This window comes from Cricetulus griseus, chromosome 2, assembly GCF_003668045.3.
Source record: "Cricetulus griseus strain 17A/GY chromosome 2, alternate assembly CriGri-PICRH-1.0, whole genome shotgun sequence".
Classification (NCBI taxonomy): Eukaryota; Metazoa; Chordata; class Mammalia; order Rodentia; family Cricetidae; genus Cricetulus; species Cricetulus griseus.
Window position 1 is genome coordinate 357646955 of NC_048595.1, and position 24405 is coordinate 357671359.

Genomic DNA, 24405 nt, shown 5'->3' on the forward strand with positions numbered 1-24405 from the left:
TATAGTTTCAGCACTGACCACACTGTACTGGACAACCAGTAAGGCAGCTCCTGCTTCACACACCCAGCTCCATCAGACATGAACACGTGTGGCAGAGTGCTTGCTAAGGAACTGACTCAAAACTCTCAGTACTACACCCTTCACTGTGCAAGGTGAGGATCCTCCAACTTCTTAGGCAGAACAGCTTCAAGTATTACATGGGGCTTCTTCCATCAGAGCCAAACCGAACTTCCTGCAACATGCAAACATTGTGAACACTCTGGAAGCTCTTCAAACATTACATTTAAGGTGTGAGGATTCTGAACTGCATTTACTCCTCTTTTCTTACACTGGAAGATTTTATTCACCTGAGATTTTAGTCCTGTGACATATTATGGTGGACCACACTAAGTTTTCATTACCTAAACAGCCAACCAAACCCAGCAATAGCAGCACATATGGGATAAAGGCAGGACATTTTTTAATTATGAAATCCTTTTATTTTAAAAACTTTATTTTTCATTTTACATACCAACCCTAGTTCTCCCTCCCTCCCTTCTCCCACCCCTCCACCTCCCCCCTTTCCTAACTTTCATCCATTCCTCAGAGGGGGTAATAACTTCCTTGGGGAGTCAACAAAGTCTGGCATACTAAGTTGAGGCAGGACCAAGCCTCTCCTCCCTGTAACAAGGCTAAGCAAGGTATCCCACCATAGGGAATGGGCTCCAAAAAGCCAGTTCATGCACCTGGGTTAGGTTCTGGTCCTACTGCCAGCACCCCCCACCAAGAAAAAAAAGTCAAGCCACATAACTGTCACCCATATTCAGAGGGTCTAGGTCAGTCCCATGCAGGTCCCCCAGCTGTCAGTCTGTAGTCCATGAGCTCCCACTCAGTGGAAATTCTTAATTACTCAAAACCAATTGAAAATTCATTCTGCCCAAGCAGTAGCAAGATTTAAAACAGAGCTAAGACTTGGTTCCCAGCATGGAAAAGAAGCCACCTCTCTTTCCAAACCTTTATTTTAAACATTCAAAAAAGATCTCCAATTCTCTGAAATTACTGCTCCCCATCAGACCAAACATGGTATTGCCAGCAGCACGGTACAAATGCTTTTATTTTAACCAAACACTGGAACACTATTCTTTATCTTCTGATTTGCATCACGATGGAAGTATTTGCTGCAGGCAAAAGATGAAAACCTACTTCTATCTCAGAGTTATGGTGATATTTACAGTATGTCCAGGCCAACATTCAGAATTCTGATATGCAACCAAAGAAAAATAAGACAGAACTGTTGAGGAATGCACAAGTAGATGAAATGCATTAAGCCACTAATCTAGAGAAATTCTCTATCAAGTGGTCAAACTGTAGCAGCTACTACAGAAGACCAGCAATATTGTACTCTCACTGAAAGATAATGATACCTGTAGACCCCCAAAATACATTTGTTGACATTTTAATTGCAATATGTTAGTATTAGAAAATGAATCCAGTGTGTATGTGTGAACTCTCATGGACAGTACTGTGTACTTTTAAGAGGCCAGATAGCTAGCTAAGCTTGTTTCCTCAATGGCCTTCCCAGGATACAGGTAGAAGTCAGCATCTATAGCCTGGACAAGGGGTTCTCTCCAGAACCTAGGTGTGCAGATATGCTGGTTGCTCTTTGACTTACAGGCTCTAAAATTTTGAGAAATGACTGTCTACAGCTTATAGTCCACCTAGGGCATGACGTTTGGTAAGAGTGTTTCAGCTGATGGAGACAAGGCAGTAATTTTAAAGAGCAACGTCTACCTGGATCTCCAAAAGCTCTACACACACCTTCCTGTAAGTCTTGGTATAAATTCCAGCTTTTTAATGAGGCCACACAGTGACTAACTAAAACTATATCTTACCTTAGCCTGCCACATTTCTCATAAGACACTTCAGCTCCTTACAGGGTACCACGTGGTTTCTCTGTTACCTGTCCTTCTTCATGTCCTTCACAACAACACCCACAGGGTCATAAAAGTTCCTGACAAACAGAGTGAAGTAAAATGTCCATTTTCTGACAAAAGCAATGGCTCTGGAATTGTCCAGTATTAGTGTTGGAAAGAGACTAGACTATCTTTCCTGTCCCTGAGTTTCTCTGTTGGTAAAATGAGGCACACAGGAGACCCTGCCCTGTAGGATTACTTTGTGGGTGAAGTGAGACAGTGCATGCCAGGTGCTTAAAATCATGAACAGATACAGTAGACTTTGGCAAGTGTTAATCACCATTATTGTTATTACAAGATTTCCTGGGTGGTGATGGATTTGTGATGACTTACACTCTCCAGCAACCAGCTCCCCTCATCTGAGATGGTGAAAGGGCCCTACTAGACCCCAAAGCTACCAGGGGTCAAACCCCCTGGCTGTGGCCTCTCCAGCTCCAATTCAACAAGACTTTGCAAAGGAGCTGTTAACAGTGTGAGTGCTACTGCCTCTGACCTGTAGGAGTAGAATAAACATAACACTGAAGCCTTAAAAGGCAGAGAAAGCAGCTCCCCTCTTCCTACTTGAAGCAAGATTTGTTTATTTGGCTTAACTGAAATCAAAGCTAATGGTTCTAATGCCTTTGAATCCCCCAACTCATTCTTCATATTTCTCTGCATAGGCTGTAACTTATACTTTCTGAAACCAGATAAAGACCAAAAATAATGTTCTCTCATGAAAGAATTTACCAGAACATACTAATCATTTAGACATTGGCTTATGTTTCTAGAAAGCTAAAGATTAAGAATGTAAGTTTTTCCCCCTGGAGCAAAATCCAAGGCCAGCCTAAAGACAGAGTATTAATCTGAACATTCACTAAGAACTTAAGGAAATAAGACACTCTGGAATCACTCATTGTGGATTCATAGATATCTTTGATCTCAAAAAGAAGAAAAGATAGAGGTACCAAAAGTGGGAATGAGTGAGCAAAATACAGGAAAAGGGGGGCTGGTATTTATTGATTTCTTAGCTGTTAAGTCTTCACTTGCCCATTAATTCTAACAGGTCTTCACAAGGCTAAACTTCTCCAAGTGGTCCATTAAAATAGACACTAAGACAGCAAAAGGAAATGAATAGCCACACAGTTAGCAACGTGATAATGGCAAATGCCACGGAGAAACTCTCTCTTCACTTTGGAAAAGAAAGTCCCCAGGAGATGAAGTTGGAATTCAGTTCCAAATTCTCGAGGGGATACTCTTATTTTCTCACAAGAAGATCTAAAAACTGTAATGCACACAACATATGACAAGTGTGTAGTTCCAGGAGGAACCCAAAACTCCAGTTTCTGACAGTCTTCTAGGCAATGTGAACCCCTCCTGTCCTGGGATCACAGCAAAGTGGAAGGTGCTGTCCCACCTGCTAAGGTAGTCTTACAAAGACCTTTTTAAAGATTGTATAATGTATTTCCCAAGAGAAAGTAAGATTATCCATAAAATACTCACAGTTAAAAATTTTAATAATTCAATGATATTTGCAATCTCCAGATGTTGTGCATATATTGTCAACTGCCAGGAATTATAGAAATATAAACTTGTAGTTTTGAAGCACACACACACACACACACACACACACACACACACACACACACACACACACCACTGACACATATTTGAACAAACTTGACACAGTCTATGTATAAACACTCATGGATAAGTCCCTCTTTAGTGTTTGACATATACTATGCCTAAATTGCATTCAATCCAGAAAACTACCTTGATTCTGAGTCGTCTTTGACTAACAGATAAAATTAGTAGGTATAGCTTTGGTTTTCTTTTGCATTTGTAACTTTGGATAAGAAAGATGGCACCTTGTATTATATAAGGCAATTCTGTGTGGATTTGTATCAGGCCAAAATACAGCTATATTTACTATTTGTATATATATTATATATAAAAAACTTATTTAGAAGGGGCTACAGTATAACAGAGAGGAAGAAAAAGGGGGGGGTAGGTCTGAGGTCATGTTACTTGGGTTTCTCTGTTTTCTTTCTCATCTATCACACAGGAATCTTGACTCATCTGAAATGACTTGATGAAAACTAAACACAGTGTGGCTTTCCAGCCAAAACTCACAAACGTTCCGATTGGTCTCCTCTGATCAGCTGAGCACAAGAGGGTTTTTTTTTCTACCCCCCTCCCCCATAAGAAGTCTACAGTGTATCTAAATCTGATCCCAGTAAAATTTGACTTGAACCAAAGTGAAAACGCAGAGGTAGCATTTACGGGTAACAGCTGGAGAACATTAGTTCCCTGTCTATCCCTTTTTGTCCCAAGGGTTGAAAATTCTGCTGTTCAGACAGGAAGTCGTCATATACCACACACTGTACAATAGGATACCCTGAGATGTAAGAACACATTACAGAGGGTTAGGAGAGCCCTGCAGTGGTGTAGTTTGAGAAGCAGAGTAAGGACTCAGGCCATGCTCCCTTCTCCAGCGTCAAAGCCAGCACTGACAGGTACACTGACAGTTACTGAACACCTTTTGATGACTCGAGGTTAAGAGACTCCATTGTTCATTCATCTCTCCGCACATTTTAAAAGCATTAACTTGAATACCTTTGGAGAGTGAGTGGCCAAGATTCTCCAATAATCTTTTCTGGCACACTTTCACACTTGCTATATAAAACGACTAACATTTTCTTTTTCAAAATATTTCTCTCTCACGTTTCCGCCCACGACAAGAGTAATATATATATATATATCATCACAAGTACATCTGTGTATATAGAAACACATACATAAATATGAAATACAAAACATGATGGCTTGGAAATGATTTTTTTTTTCATCGTGTGGATTTTTCTTTTAGGGCTTGATTTTAGCACGATTTAACGAAGTTGCTCAGAAACAAACAAAGATACAGAGACCCCAAGTTTTGAACAGGCTGATAAGAGGTTCCTTAACACCACATGCTGTTCTGCATTCCTACTCATCTTCTAGGGCTAGCCCCTCCTTTGTAATCGCCTGTGCTCTGGGGGGAAGTCTGTTAAGCCAACCCAGTCTCTTCACTCCCTCCAACCAGATTCACTAGATACAGACCTTAACTCTTGAACTGCAGAAAATGTCTTTTCTGTGTGCCTATCGGGGACATGTTGTTAATCACTGGAGTTAAAACACTACCGGTATTATGCAAAGCGGGGGAGGCGGGACTGAGAAGGCAACCCACACATCCATCATCCCTTTAGGAGTAGGCGGAGTTTAAAGTTTCCCCAACTTCCAAGTTCTCACTTGACAGGCAATATTTCTGTGCAATTTCCAGCCCTGAGTAACAGATGGTGCTCTGCCTGTCCTGAACCTCGAGAGAGCCCAGACAAAGCTCCCAGCCACTCCGTGCCTCGCGGGACCCATAGGTGGTTAGTTTCACGGAGCTGTCAGACCAGGGCAGTTAGCAGAGAATGGAAGCTTAACTTCTTCCAGAAGTTTTCTTTTCCTTTCTTTCTTTTTTTTTTTTTTTTTTCCTGGTACGAGGAAGTCAAGAGGACTGAAACACAAAGGCCTGGGAAAGTTTCACTGCTTCAATTCTCTGCCAAACCGTCACCTACACCAAGGTGCTGCACAGGGAAGGAAAAGCTGAGGCACACGTGTTCAGAAAGAAACACAGCAGAAATGCAACTTGAGCAGTCCTAGAGACAACCTGGAAAATTGCTTAAGAGACCCCGGTGGTGATAAGGCATCCTCGAGGTACCAGAGATTGATCACACAGAGCCCAAAGAGAAGACGACAACCCCCTCCGCACCAAAGTACGGTGTGCCTGAGCTGTGAGCGAAGGGAAAGGGAGGGGGCGCGATCTTGGAGTCGGGGGACGTTCGGCCCACTCACCCTCACTGCCATACTGTTTGCCATTGTTCGCGCCCATCCTGTCGCCGTCATGCCCGTCGTCTCCCTGGACACTGCATAGCTGGGGCGCACCTCCCAGGCGGCGGGGCAGAGGAAAGCGGGGAGGACCGGACCGTTAGCTGCACATGCCCCTTCGGTGGGCCGATCTGGGCGGGGGACGACCCTGCCCTGCGGCGGGAGGGGGAGTGCTCGGTCCACTCCAGGCACCCCCGGGGGAGGCAGGCCGGGTCCAGGGCAGCCACCGGAGATCTCAGAATCGGCGCTCCAGGCGAGAGGGAGCTGCGCGACGCAGAGCCCGCGCCCAGGTGCCGCCCCTAGGCTCGCCGCGCCTCCGCCGCCGCGGGGTCCCCATGCGCCTCCGCGGTTGGTCCCCAGTCGTGCGCGCTGAGCCGCGCCTGCCCCGGGCTGTCCCACTCCGCCGCCTCCTCCCTGCACCTCCGTGCGCCCGCGGCTTCCCCCGGGAGGGCGCGGCGGCCACTTGTTGCGGTGCCCCGAGTGAGCGGAGACTTGTGGCCCGGCGCTGCTCGCCTGCGGGCCGGACTTTTGTTAGCGCCAGGCGCCTCCTCTCGCCGCCCAGCGTCAATCACAGCTGGAGCCCCGGGGAGGAAGGCCGGCCTGGAGATGCGCGGCCTTTTAAAGGGGCAGCGCGCCTTTTCCCGGCTCCAGCTCCCGGTCCCCTCCAGGACTCTGGCTCGCGGCGCCACTCGCGAACCCTTGGGCGCAAAAGAACGTGCGGCGCGCTGCGTTTTACTGTTGTTCTTTTATAGACTGTGAGCTGCAAGTCGTCCTTCGAATTCCCAGAGAGTTGTCTACAAATACAGCCTATCTGGGATGTGTGGCGTTTAAAATAAACACGCCATCAAGGTCCGGTTGTGACACACATCAGGTACCTGTGCTAGCAATCTGCGGTGGCTCCCGGTGTTTGGGGGCTAAAGAGAGGAATGGAGGAGGGGTAGGGAAAACTTGAGACGAACTTAGCTGGGAGTGGTCTCTGGAGTGCAAAGACATTCCCCGCCCTGCCCCGGAGAAGGAGGTTTCCTGGCTCAGAAGTTTTAAAAGCTTCTGAGACACCTCCACCCCTCATTTCTACTTTATTTTCTTGTAGTTGGTGCCCCCCTTTGTTTAGTACCTCACTCCCTCGTTTCGAGATTTATGTGGCATTTGTAAAGCTCTCTCTTTTTTTATGTCCCTTTGGTATTCCTTCCATTAAATACAAAAGGAAGTTCTTAATGTTCTACCCCATTTCCATGTAAGTACCTACAAAGTCCCAGTGAAGAACAGATTATTCATCAGGCTGGTTTCTTTGTAGTGAGACAAAGGAGCAGCAGATTCTCCTTACAGATGTTGTAAATTAAATTAAAGTTTAGTGATATATATATATATATATATATATATATATATATATATATGACATTCTTGAACAGAAACCCCAGGGGATTAGTGATCTTGTATTTCTTCTAAAGGCTTCTGGTGAGATGAATTGACTTCTTGCAAATTCTCTTTAGATAATTTCCAACAATGTTCTTTGTTAAAGATAAAACATCATGTTTCAGAGTTTAAAATCTATAATTACCATGCACATACCATATTCTAAAATGAAATGATAAACGTATAAATGCTCAAAGGTAGAATGGGACAGTTCCATGTTGTATTAATATCATTTCTTGTTTCCTAGTCCAAAGGCATGAAAGGATATTTTAATAACTTTTAAAGTATCTTGTATATGGCACAGTATCTGGATAATAATGTGTAACCCCCCCCATATCTGTTTAATTAAATGAAATTAAAAACCTGTAATATGGGCTTTCCATAAGATCCTCCTAGAAAACATAAAGTCAATCTAAAACTAAGTGGATATCATGGTTACCTTCTTGCAAAAAAGCAGGGCCCTGTCTGATTCTTGGGGTGACTTTGAACATCTGACCAGCCTGCCTCCACCCGCCAAATTACTGTGGTTAAAGGCATTTTTCTCCATAGCTAAGTTTATACAGTTTTGAAAGTCAAACCCAGGACTTCATTCTCGATAGGCAAGCAGTCTACCCACTGAGATGATCCCCAACCTTCATTCTAGGTGATTTGGTGTCTCCACATAAGAAAGTGTCTGAACTTTATCATTTTGGCCACTTGGCTGAAGACAGATCAACAATAATTGAGGAAAAAGCCAATGAGGCTCCTCTCATGTTAGGTGTGGAATTTGCAATTTGTTCTGCTTAAATCTCCCAGATCCTTCCATCCCCCCCCCCATTGTAGTGCATAAAGTATGAAAATGATGAGAAACAAAAATGGAGGCTCAAAAGGTAAGTGCCAGAAACATTCAGGTTTTGTCCTCTCAAACCTGCTTGGTCCTTGACTTGGAGTCATTATTGAACTTGGAGTCAATGAACTGGTCTTTTGGGCAGGTCATCCATCAAGATCTTTGATATCCAAGTAAAGTTACATGTGACAAACACATTGTAGTGACAAATTTTATCTATCTTCCTTGAAATTAAAGTCTGTGTTCCTGCTACCTGCCATAATTGTGTACAACTTAAAACAAAATAGAAAAATATATGCTTAGCACCATTCAGTATATAGAAGTTGATACAAATGTATGTTGCCCTACTCTCTGTGAAAGCTTAAAAACAGTAATCAAAAAAGTTTTATTTTCATTAAACATCAAGGTATATTCATATGTGAACACACACTGTTTTTCAAAATTAAGATATTGCATAAATATTTTTACACAACTGGAAATTTCAATGTTTTTGCATAGTTTCTAAACCCCAAATTTTCATCACCAATTTACAAGCCTCTTGAGACAAGTATAATGTGTTTTTCACCAACATACTCGACTTTCCAGCCCAGCTCCTAACACAAGGAATCACTCATCCATCACTTTCAGAGTGGATGAAAGCTGAGCAAAGGAATAACAGGGGCTGGTACAATATTCCATCTTCTCTCTCTATGCCCATTTAAAGGGGCCAAATCACTGAAACACGAATATAAGTGAACATTCTATGTCACACAAAAGGGAGTGAGAACCCTTGCTCTTCAGGAAGGGACCTGTGCCTAATGCTGTTTACTGGGCCAAAAACCCGACTGGCTAGGTCATAGGCCCTAGGGGAAAACAGAATACTATTATTCTGCTACATCGACCTAGTATTAAATCACCCCTAAGTTCTCAGCATTATACCTAGTGTGTCTATCAGATATTCTTGGTATATGATATACCAGGTGACAAATAGTACAGAGACCCTCAAGTGGTCAGTGTACAGAGAGTAGGAGATTGGGTTGCTCAGGTCTAACTGGGACATTAAATCATCCCTCCTTCCCTGGGGATCTGGGATAACCACAAAACAGATGGAAAGACTGAAGAGCCATTGGTGGTACATGGAGACATCTGCAGGGAAACAGTATTTGCCAGACAAGGCAGGGTCTTTGCACACATGACTCACAGCAGCTATGACTGCATATGCAAGATCTGCACAAGATGAAGCCAGCAAAACTCCCAGCATGGGCAGAGGAAGAGGCTCATGAAGTCCCAACCCATCCAAGAATTTTTTAACCCTCCCTGGATAGCTGGTAGGGGATGGAGAGTTGGTTCTCTGCTTGGGTGTGTTCCCTGAAAGACTACCCATGCTCTGGGAGGGGTCCTATCTCATACACTTATAAGATAACAAACACTACTTCATCCTGGGTGAACCCAATACAAAAAATAACATTCAGGCAGAAAAAAATCCACGTTTTGGTTGAATGTTTTAGTTTTGTGTCTGGTTTTTATTTTTGTTTTGAGACTCAGCATTGGCATTTTAATAAACATGTCAACTCTCTGATTAGTAAAAATGTGCTCTTTCTTAGGAGTGCGTGTTATTTATCATATTAAAGTTAGATGCCAGCCTGATTTATTACACAAGTATCACCTAGTAGAGTCCATAAAACTCAAGAGTCCTTGTGTTCTCTGAGGGTAGAGCCATGGAGCTTTAAGTTAATCTGAACTTGACACTGGTGATAGGCAGTCAGAGCCACCTGCAGGCAGTTGTTACCCCAGGTGTCCAGTTTGCCTCCTCTCTTAATCTGGTCCTTGGCTTCCAGGCCTGCAAAGAAATAGAATGCTAACCATGATTCAACAAAGGGCACCATAGATAAGCAGACGCCGATACACCTTGGAAACCCATCTTGTGAGTCACTCAAAGGTAGAACCCCTCTTTAAAAGGAACAAACAACTACTGAAAGTCAGCACAGAACATAATAGCTTTTGAGGCTGGGCAGATGACTTAGTTATCAAAGTGCAGGAGGCACAAATATGAGGGCCTGAGTTAGATCCCTGGCACTGAGTTAGATCCCCAGCACTGACTTACAAGTGAGCCCAGTGGTACCTCTGAACTCCAGATCTGGGGTACAAGTGTTGAGACAGGTACATTAGCCCAGAAGCTGAAATACATGGATTGTTGAACTCCGAGTTCAAAAAGAGACCCTGTCTCAAAGCATAAAATGGAGGTACTAGAGAGCTGGCTCAATGGTTAACAACATTAGTTGCTTTTGCAGAAGACCTAGATTAAGCTCTGAGCACCTATCTAGCAGCTCACAATCATCTGTAATTCTAGTTCCAGGGGTTCCAGTGCTCTCTTATGACCTCTGTGGGTACCAGGCATGCATGTGGTGCATGGTTTGCCCTTTCTAAGCTGCTATGGCCAACTGGAGCTAATTTGCTTCAGGCATATTGGTAGAGTAGCTTTGGTACCAGAATCCATCTTTGGTTCATATTTCCCTACAAGTCCTCTACAGTCTAGACTAAGAAAGAGGTTGTTCCTAGATCATGTGTTGTTTGTGATGTTCAGATGACTAAAAAAAGAAATCCGAAGCAAACATCACAAACACACCTGACACCTTCACAAGCATCATAAGCAAACATGTGTGGCCCACTTTTATACCTTACAATGTCACATGAGAAAAGGGAAGAATAAATTAAGAAAAATTAATTACTGAACCCAGCACAAGGGTAGATCCTGGGTGGAAATGGGTCAAAGGCCAGATTGTATAAGGTGCTGTGAGCATAAACACTCTGAATTGTTCTTATAATGAACTGTGGCGAGATTTTTAGGTAGAGATCTGAATTGACCTGATTGGAATTTGAAACTGTCGTACACTATGCCCATGCATGGAAAATGGACAGGCTCTTAGGACAGCAAAGACATAATCATAGCCCTCTGACCTGGAACAGATGAGCCAAAGTTAACTTTGATCAGTACAACATGAATAGTTTAGCAGGTGAAAGCATCAGACTCAGGGTGTACTTTGGGGACAATACTGACAAAACTCACCTGACTATGGTTTATGAGAAGAGGACAATTAGAAATGGTGACCAGGATTTTGCCTTGTCAGGAACATAGAGGGTGGTTAGGAGGGTGAAGGAGAGAAATTTGGGAATAGCTGTCTGGAAGGGGATCCTGGCATTCAGAAATCTATATTGCACATTAAACTTGAGGCAGCAATTGGACACATGCCATCATTTGTGTTAATGATTCTGGTATTAGGGTAAACGACATCATAGGAGTCTTTAGCCTGCAAGAACTCTTAACCACATAGACCTAGATGGTGGATATTAGAAAGAAAGTATAAATATTGTGGAAAGGTAGGACTAGACTTTAACATGTGTCAGTATTTCATCCCACAGAGTGAAAAACAACTGGCAAAGGAGACTGCCGTGTGAATGATAATGTCAATGTCAAATGAAAACACAGAAGATAAGGGTATGAGGCAAGCTAAGATAAAAATACTTCCAGAAGGAGGAAGTGGTTCAGTGTGTCAAATGCTGCTGGCTATTTGGCAGGACTTGGCAGCAGGTGAGCACTGTCAGCTGTCTGGGAAGCTCTAATAAGCCACTTAGGCAGAGTAGCATGGACTGGATGAAAAATGATTACAAGATCCATGAAATCAGTCAGTAGTAGAGCTATTTGATGAGTGGAGAAGGACCATGGAAAGCTGAAGGTAGGTAATCACTAGATATTGCCCCCCTTGGGATGGGACAGGAGGACAAAAAGAGCAGTGGAACAGCCTATATCCAGCTTGGTATATGAATGCCTGATCTTCTTGTTCCAGTCTGGGACACCCCTGGAGAGCTATTCCAAACTTACAGTTTGATTGGGTCCTGTTGAAGTCACATCACATTCAACTTCTCACCAATCCTGCTTCTCAAACTTCTATACAGGAAGTCTGTTTACACTGAGACTTACTTGTTACTAATTACAAAGACACTGTCTCAGTAAGTCATTGATATACAAATGCCCAACTTCAATTTACAAAAATATTCTGTGTTATGGGAACCATTTACAAAAGTGTTGGTTATTAAACTACAAATATCCAAATATATCAACTTTTTATCTTATCACATAAGTAATTGTCATCAATATGTTTTACTGATTAAACAAAAACTCAAGTTAAAAAAAAAATAAGCAATGTATATCCTAAAATTGGTCATAGGCATCCGGAATAGTAGCTGATTTCTAAAGCAAATTTCCCCCATTTCCAACTCTACCATTCCTTGGTATTTCATATGCTTACAAATGAATTACTGTGAACTCAAATCCTTGTTTTGAGGCCTTCCAGAGAACCATAAATTGAGACATTAATGTCCCTCCTTCGCCTTTATAGTCTGATTTTTTTTTTTAATTACTGCACAATTTTCCCTCTATGCTATGATTCCAAAGCTCTTTTGTTCAGTTACACTCATGGCTGCTTTCCATTTTCCACTCCTCCTTGTAAATTCTCTTGACCTGTCCCAGACAAGTGTTCCCTGCACTTGTGCTAAGTAGCTCTTGACATTGTCCTCCATGCTTACCATGCCCAGCCTCAGTTTCCTCTTCCCCACTGTCAGCTCTGTTCAGCTCAGTGGATCCACCCCTTCCTCCTGAGATTGTGTTTTGGAATTCAGAGCCACACATTTCTTTTCTAACTCCCCTACTGAGCGCATTCTGCATCTCCTTTGTGTTTTTCTCTCATCTCTCTGCCTCTCAGCTTTTTTAGTAATGAGTCCAAGGCTGCTCAGACTTGGCTTTCCTTCTTTGTCTGCTTTCATTCTCCTAGTGACGTCACATGGAGTGTTATCCATCTACAAAATCTCCAGCTCAGATCTCTCCCTTAAAATTAAAGATCAATATCTCTTACTCTGTCCCTGGCATGCTCACTTGGATTGTAAATGTAAATATCACAAGCTTAGTAAGTCTCAAAATAAACTCATTTCATCCCCCCGAGTCTTAGTAAACAGAGACTTCAACTTTATATTTGATCAGGCCAAAAATCTTTTTTGTTGTCATCAACCTTAAAACAAAAAAGAATACTGTGCAAGCTCTTCCTTCAAAAAACATTCAATCTGCATGTGCTATGATTTTCTCCGTTTGTTACACCAGGATTTGTTATGAGGTCCCTCTGTTATGACTTTTGGTATTTATTTTTCAACATATTCCAGGGTGATGCTTTTTTAGAAAGTTGGGCCATTGTTTCCACTGTCCTGAGGTATCCACTGTCTCCTATCACTTTCAGAATAGCAGCTGAAGTCCTCACAGTCATTGGGTCATTTCTTTTTTTTCTGGTATGTTCTCTTTGCTTGCCTTGATCCCAGGATCTCAGCCTGAGTCTAGACTCTTAACAGGATGCTTGGACTCTGCATTGCCTGCTTTCCCTGAACCCTGATACCTGACTGATTACTGCTACCTTCTGAATATTGGACCCTTCCTAGTCTAGAGCCACCTCCTTCATGTCTTGATGACTTCCAGAGCTTTCCTCATGATTGTGTTCAGCCTCTGAGGCTACAGAGGTTGCCAGCCCATTCTGTCTGTCCCAACGTCATCCTGTCCTTTACTGTCACTTGCAACTGGTTTTATTCTTATTTCAACTCTGACTTACCTAGAAGATCTGAGCCTCCAATTTTAAGGCAGTTTTATTTAGTGGCTTGCAGACTTTAGTGGCTTTATCTAGTAAGTCTTCCTAAAATTTGCAGACTTCAGGGTAGAAGACCTCATGAATTCTCATCTCATTGATTAGTATGAAAAGGGTAAAATCTTTCCCAGAAACCTCTCCTGAGTAATGTGTTTGGGGTTCCAAAGAACTGAAATTACTGTCTCAACCCGGCCTTCAGTGAAGTCTCTCAAAAATATATTCCTAGGCACTTAGCTTAATGGTCCTGTCCAATTATGTGTTTCTTTAGGCTTCTTTGGCCAATTATCAGATCATTTAGTTAGCATATCAATGGTAACTTACAAAGCCAGACACTGAAAGTCACACTTTGATTGTGAATTTATTTGGCTCTTCTCTAATAGTTCATAAACACTGGCAGTTTGCCTATGTTAATTCTTCACTTGTTTCTGATAACATACACAAAGCAAGTTTGATTGACAAGCTCTTAATATCTTCGAGGACTCCCAAGCCTTAAATGTGAGTGTAGCCAGTTTTTAAACTGCAAAAGCATTCTTATATTCACATCAGTTTTGGTCCCACCCATTCCACCAACATTTGTTGCTACTTTTTAATGTAACATACACTAAACATTTGCTTTTTGTAAACAAAACAAATGCTCCAATAAATGTTTTAGTGTCATTTGGCTCCATTACAGCTGTGGGCTTTCCAATTCAGCAAGACTCTAAGTGACAGTGGAGCCACACTGACGAACTAACTGGTTTTGTTAAAAAAGAGTTACTGTTGGTGTATTTTTTGGGGAAATGGCTACTCCTACTCTTAATGAAATACTATTTTCCACATTGTAAAAGGATTTTCTTATGAGTTCTTGTATCTTCTTTTTCAATACATCATGATATGCAGAATAAAGACAAACCACCACAGAGGAGTTTTAGGAAGGAGTTTTCACATCAAGAAAAACTCAGCATTTTGCTTTTGTCTAGTGGGACCGTGGGATGGCTCATTGTCTAAAGGTGTTTGCTGCCAAGACTGATGACCTGAGTTTAATCCCCAGAAACATCATAAGCACAGTGGAAGGAGAGAAATGACAGTCCCAAGTCATTCTCTGACTTCCATGTGTATGTTGTAGCACACACATGTACACACATACATGCATATGAGTATACATAAAAGTTTAAAAAAGGACAAGCAGTATAGATCATAACCAAAGATAGCTGTCTCCTTACTTTACTTTTACCCCTTAATTTCAACTTAATTTCCAAATTTTGGCTTATATATCAATAACAACTGAACTGCTGTCTTCGGTAAATTCTCTTCCTCCCTTTTATACTAGGGCATGTATTCTCTGGTGCACATTGGCCTCTGTGTGTGCAGCAATGTTTCTGCTTACCATTTTCACTGGCAGGTACATATAAACTTTGTGCACACTGAGATTCTCCTCAGTAACCTGAGAGCAAAGATTAGACATTTTCTGTGGAACACAGTGGTTTGTATTTGTTATACAATAATTTTGGTAAACATTGGTGATATGCTAACTGGTGAAGTAAGTTTTGCTGACCAATGAAGAGGAAATCAAATATGATTGAGAGAAATCAACTGTAAAGATATGGGAGCTTTGGTGGTGAGGAAGAAATGCTACATTAATTCTATCTTGCCAAGAACAATTTCTTTGACTTCATATAAAAAGGTTGGTAACCAAAGTGCAAAATGGCATTGCAAACTCCTGAGAAAACCCTGTCTCATGATGACTTTATTTTCGGATAGGTAAATGTAGGTAACTGTGACCAAAGGTCAAAGAGAATGTATGTTGAGCAATTTCTCTTGTTCTCAATAAGTGAAGTCATATTAGGAACCAACAAGTTCATCTAGCATCAGAATACAGATAAAAGAACATGGAAAACAGAAAATCGAATAAGCTCTGGTGTTAGAACAGGCTCACAACCACCCTAAAGGAAGTCAAACAACTGCAGTATAGTCTAAGAAGGCAGGGGATGGACTTAGGCACAGATATTCATTTGGCCACTATCTGTACCCTGGTACCTTTGAGCTCCCTAGCTATGGCTTCTTGACTAGATTTACAGTACAAGACATGTGTTTCCTCCTGTGGAGTGAACCTTAATTTTAGCCAAAAAGCAATATGTTACTGCCGTATCATTTGTGCCACTATTGGACCCCATTGCTGTATCTTGTCATACTGGTCATTATTGTAATTCAGAAGATTCAGGGATGGATATGACTATTAGTGACTTTTTCTCCTCAGTAGCCTGGATAGCACCTTCTGATACTATGAAAGTTAGCCAAAGTTGGGAAGCAAGCTTCCCAGTTAGTACTAACTTGATTTCTCCACATATAACTAATGCATGTGATGTCCTCAGCAATAATTTCTTCCATCAAATTTTGGTAGGAAGCTAAGATCAGTGACAGTAGCCTTTGTTACTATTTTGGGGACATACCTGACCAATACCAATCATCAGGGTTTATATGTGGCCAATTATCACTTCTGAAAGGAGACAATCCCTGTATAGGATAACCCCAATTCAACTCGTTTATAAGCTTTTTTTCATTTATAAGCTTATAAATAGTAGACTTCCATTTTTAATAGAATTTCGGCTACTAAAATGCCCTTAACATTAGTTAAACCTGTTCCCATCCTCTTAGCCTCTGTACTCTCATATCCCCCTCCTCACCTAAATCTCCCATTATCCTCTTTTCTCCTTTATCTCACTTGTGTTCTCATAGCCTCCCTCTCTTAAGATCATATATCCCCATTTCACCAACAATCCCTTTTTAGTTTCCTGACTTCTACAAGCATAACAAGTTAAACCCAAGAATCTAAAGACCCAAGGCTAAGATCCACATGACTGAGACCATGCAATGTTTGTCTTTCTGGATCTGTGTTACCACAGTCAGTGAAATTTTTTCAGTTCTGTGAATTTACCTGCAAATTTCATAATGGGCAGATAAAATTACATTGTGTGTAGGTAACACATTTGTGTTAGCCATTCATTGGTTGATAGGCATCTAACTCATTTGTGTATCCTACCTAAAATAAATAGTATAGCTATGAACATACATGATCATTTGCCTCTGCAACAGGAGATAGTCTTTTATATAAATGCCCTGGGTGGTGTAGCTGGGACATATGCCAAATCTGTATCTAGTTTATTGAGCAAACACTAAACTGATTTCCATAGTAATTGCACCAATTTGCACTCCGATCAAAAGTGCATGAATGGGGTATAAGATGAAATCTCAAAGTAGACTTAATTTACATTTTTCTGATGGCTAAGGACAAATGGGACTTCATGAATTAAAAGACAATTCATATTGCAAAAGAAATATGAACAAATGGAAGGGGTAAAATAGAAAAATACCTTTCCAGAACACGTCTGTCAGAAGTACCTGGAATATATGAAGAACTAAGAAAACTAAATACCAGGAAAAGTAGTGACAGCTCCTTGGTTAAGTGAGTTTAGCACCCACATGTAGAACCTAGATTCGATTTCCAGCACTCACATGATGGCTCACAGTCATCTATAACTCCAGTTCAAGGGAATCCAGTGCCTCTTCTGATTTCAATGGACTCCTGTACACACACGGTTCTCGTAAATATGCTCTAGTACACACACATATACAATCACTTTTGAACTGAACATCAATTTAAAAGTGGGTTGTGGAACTGACCAAAGAGTGCTCAGAAAAAATAAATGGCTAAGAAATAGTCTTCTTGAGTTTTTAAAAATATTCATTATCAAGGGAATTTTGGCTATTGAATTTCCTGGGCTTTTCCTCAATAGCCGGACATCACCCTAAGTGTTCTCAAGATTCTTAGATTCTAAATTATTTCCTGTCTGAACTCACAACTTAGCATGGTAAGAACTGCCAACTGATGTTAGTTAAAACTTTCCTGGCTTTTATAACAAGAAATCCCAGACAAGTGTTTCTCAAAATTAGTTGCAAAACTATAAAATATAGCACAAAATTGAAGCAAAGGGAATCTATGACAAGATAGTTTCAAGCATTGGGTTACAGAAGATATTACTCTACAGGATTTCTTAGCCCATTAATTCAGGCAGTCATTCCCCTAGAATCATCTTCAATACCCCCAGCAGTGTCATTGATGTTCATTTGATCCATCAACAAAAACTAAAAGTTGACTTCGAATGTCATCTAGAAGGCCACAGCCCTCACTTACTGGAAATTCATGTTAGCTGATCAGCACATCTTCCAAGAATATAACCGTCAATTGTAGCTGATCTTGAAGCTGATTACAGCTTCTCCTATTGAGGACAGAGGATATAGATAGAAAAGCTAGCTTGTTTTGAATTATATTTATGTGTGTACCTGTGTGTATATATGCACATGTGCATGCTGTAGCATGCATGTGGAATTTGGAGGATAACATGTAGAGTTGGTTCTTTTCCTCCACCATATGGGTTCTGTTATTGAACTCAGGTCATCAGGCTTGGTGGCAGATGCCTTCAACTACTGAGCTACCTCATCAGCCCTGAGAATAATTTTAATATAGTTAACCTATTAGAGAACATGTCAGGAGACCTGGCATCCCTGTGTTCCCATTTGCAGGCTAGCAACAACATGACTTTGTGATTTTTCTTCCAAAAGCACTGCCATTTCCCCCATAAAACATTCAAAGGATGCCAACTTGTAACATCTTTTGAAACCAACCATCAGCTGTCCTTGGGTCCCTGGTTTATTTCCTCTCATTTGGACTAAGCAGTGGGGACATCTGACATTTGGTCAGAGAAGTTTTCTCTCATCACCTCAATGCCTTCATTCCTGAGACCTCATATATCATTTGAAGAACTTAGACCAGCTAATAAATCCACTTTACTAATAACTCATTCTTAGGACACCATTTTCAGGATAAACGTAGAAACATAAACTTTTAAGATTTCTAAGTCATTTGATAGTTTATCTTTTATCTGCAATCATTTTCTTTCCGAAAATAAGAAGGCTGATGCCCACAGAAGTTAGGAACATGTCCAAGGACACAGGAATAAACAATGTTGGAAATCACTATTCCAGATAATGTATTTTGAAGTGGAACATATTAAATACCCAAACTTTGAGGAAAAATGCTGGTTTAATTGCATAATTTATTTTTTCTTCTTAACAGGATATTTAACACTAATAAATATTGTAAAGAGTTAGCAGTCTACTTTACCTGTTCCCTACAGAAAACTATCTTTGGCTTATTATTTTATATACTTAAGTGTGTTTTACTTTAAAATGATACTCTAAATAGATAATTAGGGTTCTTGTGCTAGGCACCTTAGATGTGCTTAAAACTAAACCAGGTAAGGTTGGTGGCATGTACCTGTCAAATAGCACTCAGAAAGCAAGGCAATAGGAACACAGTTCGAGACTGGCCTAGGATGCATAGTGAGACCTTGCCTAAAAACAAGGAAAATCACCCCTAAAATCTTAAAATTTATAACAAATGTGAAGTTTCCTTCCATAATGTTCAAAATATCGAATTCATAGTTTCCTTTTCTTCACTGTGTGTTGTTTCCCTCTCTGTCCTGAGGATAACTGTGCATGTTTCCCCTCTCTGTCCTGAGACTCACTGTGCATGGTTCCCCTCTGCTGTCCTCACTGTGCATGGTTTCACCCTCCACTGTAAGACTCACTGTGCATGGTTTCACAGTAGCTTTTTACATAGGAAAATACATGAACATGTTGTTACAAGTCAGTCATTAGCACATGTTGCTATGGTTTGAGTAATATTTGGAGGGTCCTTATAGAAGTAGAGGATAGCAATAACATGTATTAATCTGTATACTGAGTTTGGTAAGTTTGTCCTTTAGTGTCTGGAGGATTTCTTTAGAACTTATATCTGAATCCCCCAATTCTTGTCTAAACAAAAGGCTGCATAAATAGAGCTACAAACAAGCACTGGAAACAAAAATAACTTCAAAAGAGTTCATAGTTCTTAAGAAACAGAGTAGAGCTAGAATAGGCATTATTCCGCATTTTTATTCTGTCAACTAAAAGTACGACATGAAATGGGAATTATAATTTCCCAAATAGTAGCCCATAAATTTAAAGGTGTCTCTCTGTTTAATTTCTCCCTTAAGTTCAAAAGAAGAGATAGAAAGAGATCACTAAATCTACAATTCTACTATTATTCTATTCTCTTCTTACTTAAAATCTGTGCACCCCAATTCTTAAATGTTCCAATTTTCTACTTGCTAGTAAATTCTGAACTTACTGAGGGTCAGAACAAACAAACATGATTGACAATTGCAAGAAAATCTGCAGCTATTTGGCAAAGGAAGTAGAGTGAATAGTGACCAAAGGACTCACTGTGTACTTCTTCCTTGTGAGAGATGTGATGCATCCATTAAAAGCTTCTAAACAGGTCCATATGTCCAAAGAAGGATCAATGTATGCCTTACAAAAACAAAAATCAGAGAGAGGTTTAGAGAAATAAAACTGCCCATAGCACTGGTTGGCAAACAAAGGGTGTTGCTTCTGCCAGAGTAAACCCAAGATCCTACCATTCCAATAACATATTTTAAAAATTGTGAGATAAAACCAAAATGATTTTTAGACTTAAAGTGAGGGTTTGATATAGTGTCATTCTGTTTACAAATTATTTATTTTCTGAATCAGTTTTTATTTAAACAGAGTTTGTCTTTATTGTCTTCTGAAGGAAGCTGGCCCTAACCTACACTGATTTCTACAATTTAGTATTTATGTTTATGGCTTTCCTGTTATGTAGTCTCCATGGGGGATAAAAGCATGACACAATTAGCTTTCAACTTCAAAACCCTTTCCTTTCACCATCAATGCCTAAGTTATAGATAACTGTGAGTATGCAGGCTCCACTAATATTACATAGATGTCTACATTGCTACATATTGTTCAGAACATGTTACTGGGATAACATGTCCTCTTGTTAGTTTTGAGCCATGGCTGATGAGAATGCAATTCACAAGCAAGTGCCCAAGGTGCTAATCAGTTATGAACTCAAAAGACATTTATGCCAGGTTATCTTGCCTTTTTCTATTATTATTTATATTTTAACATCATCAAGGTCTTCTGAAATTCACCATTTTCTCCTGGAAAGCTCCAAATAACTAGTGTTGATTCCAAAACAGGGCTTGCCAATATTTAGCTACTTATACTAAATCCCTGGCTGGTATTTACATTGATAATCAATCTTTGTTTGTTGCTTAATCCATTCAAATTTCCTCTTTATAGATGTGATTTTACTGAGTAGAGAATACTGCATGCAAATAAGGACACTTCAGCTACAGAAAGCAGCCATCGGAACACATTATATTCTAACAGTAGAGAAGTAATTAATCTCACAGTAGCTTCAATTCAAATTGGTATGATGTTCCAGTAAAAAATTCCCTGCCCAGATGGAATCATTTTCTATATCATAAATATTTTAAAACACTTGATTTGTATTAAAGCTATTCAGGATTGAAAGTGACTTTGGATATTTTGAATATTTTAATTGAACCTTAAGCAGAAAAGTGTTTTTATTACTTCGAATCCATTTCAAAATTATTTCACATTTTCCAGAAGTTTGTTCTATTTTGTAAACTGTTTAACACAAAGAAAAGTTCATAAAATGCTGCTTTTGTCAGACTTGGAGCCTCCAAAAAAGGCTAACCTGGTCTAAAATATTAGTTGCAACTCTATCATATGTTTTAAAGACCACTTATCAGTCTTTTATAATGAAAGAAACTCTGAAAACATTCATTACTCTTTTCCTTCCACTAAGGTCTTAGGTTTATACTGCCAGTTTGATTATCCTTTAGAAAAATCAGCTTCTTCATAATGGTGAATGCAGGCTTTTGTAGCAAGGAACCTCTACTGTCAAATACAGAAAACATCTCCCACAGCACAACGTTTAATGATGTCAGATGCTCAAGATCATGACCTTAAGAAGAGCAGACATTGGCTTCACCACACCAAGGGTAGAAGCCAAATCCAGAGTTGATGTTAATCAGTTAGGAATTGCCAGTTTGCAGGAGGTAAAAACTCAGTCCTCATTGGCTTACATCAGCCATCAAGACAGTGTGTTGTGAGGAGAGCTGCCTTTAGGGCTGCCAAAGCTCTAAATCCCATGTGCTTTTACAGATTAGCATCAGCCCTTAAATTATATCTGGGAGTAAGCTGGAAAGCAGCCTGGTATCTTTAGTCTAAGTATTACACAACCAAACAAGCAATCCAAAAATCAATGAGAGTTTTTAGACATTAGCAGATGTTTTAAAGTCTCTGGAAAAAATTAATCAACCCCATGTGTAAACCAGGGAAATACCTTTAATGAAAATGATATGAAAGTCTATTCTTACCTGATAGACCATGGATTGGACAAGTTTCTCCACAAATGTGGACTGTTACAGCTTGAAAGACTGCAAAGGCAGGGATGCATTTCTCCAAGCATGTGATACCTTGACCATCTACTACTACATCATGACTTAAGTGATGCTTATGAAGTAAACAAGCATTTAATTCAAAAAACTAAGCTTAGGTTTGGATGTCACTATTCATTATTTGAATTAATTTCAAAAGTAGCAAGGCAATAGTATGGGAGACAGTTCACTCAAGGTGGGTATGTTAAGCAGGCTCTCTAGAGGGAAGAAACTGGAAGAATGAATATATATAAAGCTACTGGGTACAGTGCGTGTGTGTGTGTGTGTGTGTGTGTGTGTGTGTGTGTGTGTGTGTGTGTGTGTGTGTGTGTAATGCCAGGTAGCTTTATTTTAGTTGATTGCAGATCTAGTGAGCTTGGTAAGATTATTCATCATTATGTGGGTTTCAATTACACTCTCTTGTCACCTCTCAGCTAAGCCTAGAAATCAGGAAAACCATGTATTTTAGGAAGTACATTCTGCACAATAATGAATAGTTTTAAAATTAATACAAATTATGAAGAGTTGTATCCAAGATTTACACTGGTTTACAATCCAGTAGTTGTTCAGTTCACGAGAATGGATGTCTCAGATGGTCTTTATACACTTGGATACCAAAGACGAAGACTCTAGTGTCAATAAAGGAACGGAAAAGCTGGTGAGAGCAAGAACAAACAGGAATGAGAGAAAAGCTTCCTTCTTCCATGTCCTTTATAAAGGCTTCTTATTTCTTAAAAGTTAGAGTTCCCAACTTGCACATACACAGTTTTTAAATGATGTGAAAATATGTGGACAAAATAAAAAAGAGTTTTTATGCATATTTTATGAGTGGAAATGATCATTCTAATGATATTCTAAGTTTATTTCAAAAGGCCATATGGAAACCTAACACTCATAACCATCTATGTAATTGGACTTTGTATACTATAAATAGAAACTATACATATAACCATACATATGTTGTTTATATAACTTCTATATAAGTAACTTATGTATATAAAGCTTATGATAGCTACTTGTGCATCCATAAATATATACATAGACATTTAAGAGTTTTATGCTACATGGAAAATAATGCTTCTCCCTCTCTCAGAAGCCATAGATTTCAGTTGCCAAGTGTGGTGTAATTTCCCTCCAATCATTATTCCAAGGCATCCTCCAAACCACCAAAATGATATAGCCGGTTGTTGCTATTGAATACCCACCAGAATTTGATGATAAGATACTACTGATGAAGATGCCACACACTTTGGTCAAAGGCCACAGAAAAAAACAATTGGTACAGACCAGTAAACTTCCTTCTTGCTGGCTAGCTTTCATAGTACCAGGAGGTACTATGCAGGCTGCTTGGGGCAGGCAGCAGGAGGGCAGTCAAGAGTCTTACCCAACTGTTAATCCTATGAGCTACAATGATAACTGGTAGCTGGGCAGTGGTGGTGCATGCCTTTAATCCCAGCACCTGGGAGGCAGAGTCAGGTGGATCTCTGTGAGTTCGAGGCCAGCCCAGTCTACAAAGCTATACAGAGAAACCACATCTCAAATAATAAAAAATAAAATAAAATACAATAACTGGTGTAGCAATATATGCCCATGGGTGAGATAATAACATGAATATTATGGGAAAAATCAATTCCTTTCTCATGGATTTAAAAAGCACACTTCATAGAAGAATTACTTGCTTTTTAATATAAATCTGGCCAAGCAGCCATCTGGTAAACTCATAAGCATCAGTGATGACCCTTCTGTTATTATTTTGCTGAATAGACTTAGTATCAAACTATCCTCTAAAATCATAAACCTCTATATATAAATTGGGGTAACTCACAGACTTCATCAAAGAAGTTTCTTTGTGTCATGGATACTGATTGATATAGAAACCCACAACTGATCAAAGTGTACAGAATAAGTCTCAATGGAGTTCTTAGCCACCAGTGTAACATCATAGCATACCACTATTCTCCTCCAATACTCAGAGACCATGACAGAAGGAAAAAAGGTGGATTATAAAAGCAAGATGTTGGAAGGACTGCTGGGAAACCATGTTTTCTGAACACAACAGGACCCTGAATTTGTGAACTCAACAGTAGCTATGTTTGCCTGCAGAAGTCCTGTACAGGATCAAGTCTGACAACATTCCAGCACTCACAAACAAGGCATTCACAAACTCCCACTACTAGCTAAGGAACTATTGGCAATTGAGGAATGTTGGGAAAGGTAGAGTTAGTTTTCTCTAAGGGTGTAGCCCTTGGTATACTGACTCAGCTCCAGTGTGTGATCTCAAGCTCCTAAATACATAA

The 24405-nt window shown here is 40.2% G+C and overlaps 1 protein-coding gene across 1 annotated transcript in view; it reads right to left on the reverse strand.

Moving 5' to 3' along the window:
• Fbxl7 (F-box and leucine rich repeat protein 7) overlaps positions 1-5985 on the reverse strand; it is a 355837-nt gene extending 349852 nt beyond the window's left edge. Inside the window, exon 1 of the mRNA XM_027400048.2 lies at positions 5808-5985. Within this exon, the coding sequence (XP_027255849.1) occupies positions 5808-5844 (37 nt within the window). The 5' untranslated portion in view covers positions 5845-5985. The remainder of the gene's footprint in view (positions 1-5807) is intronic.
• Between the last annotated feature and the right edge of the window lie 18420 nt (positions 5986-24405).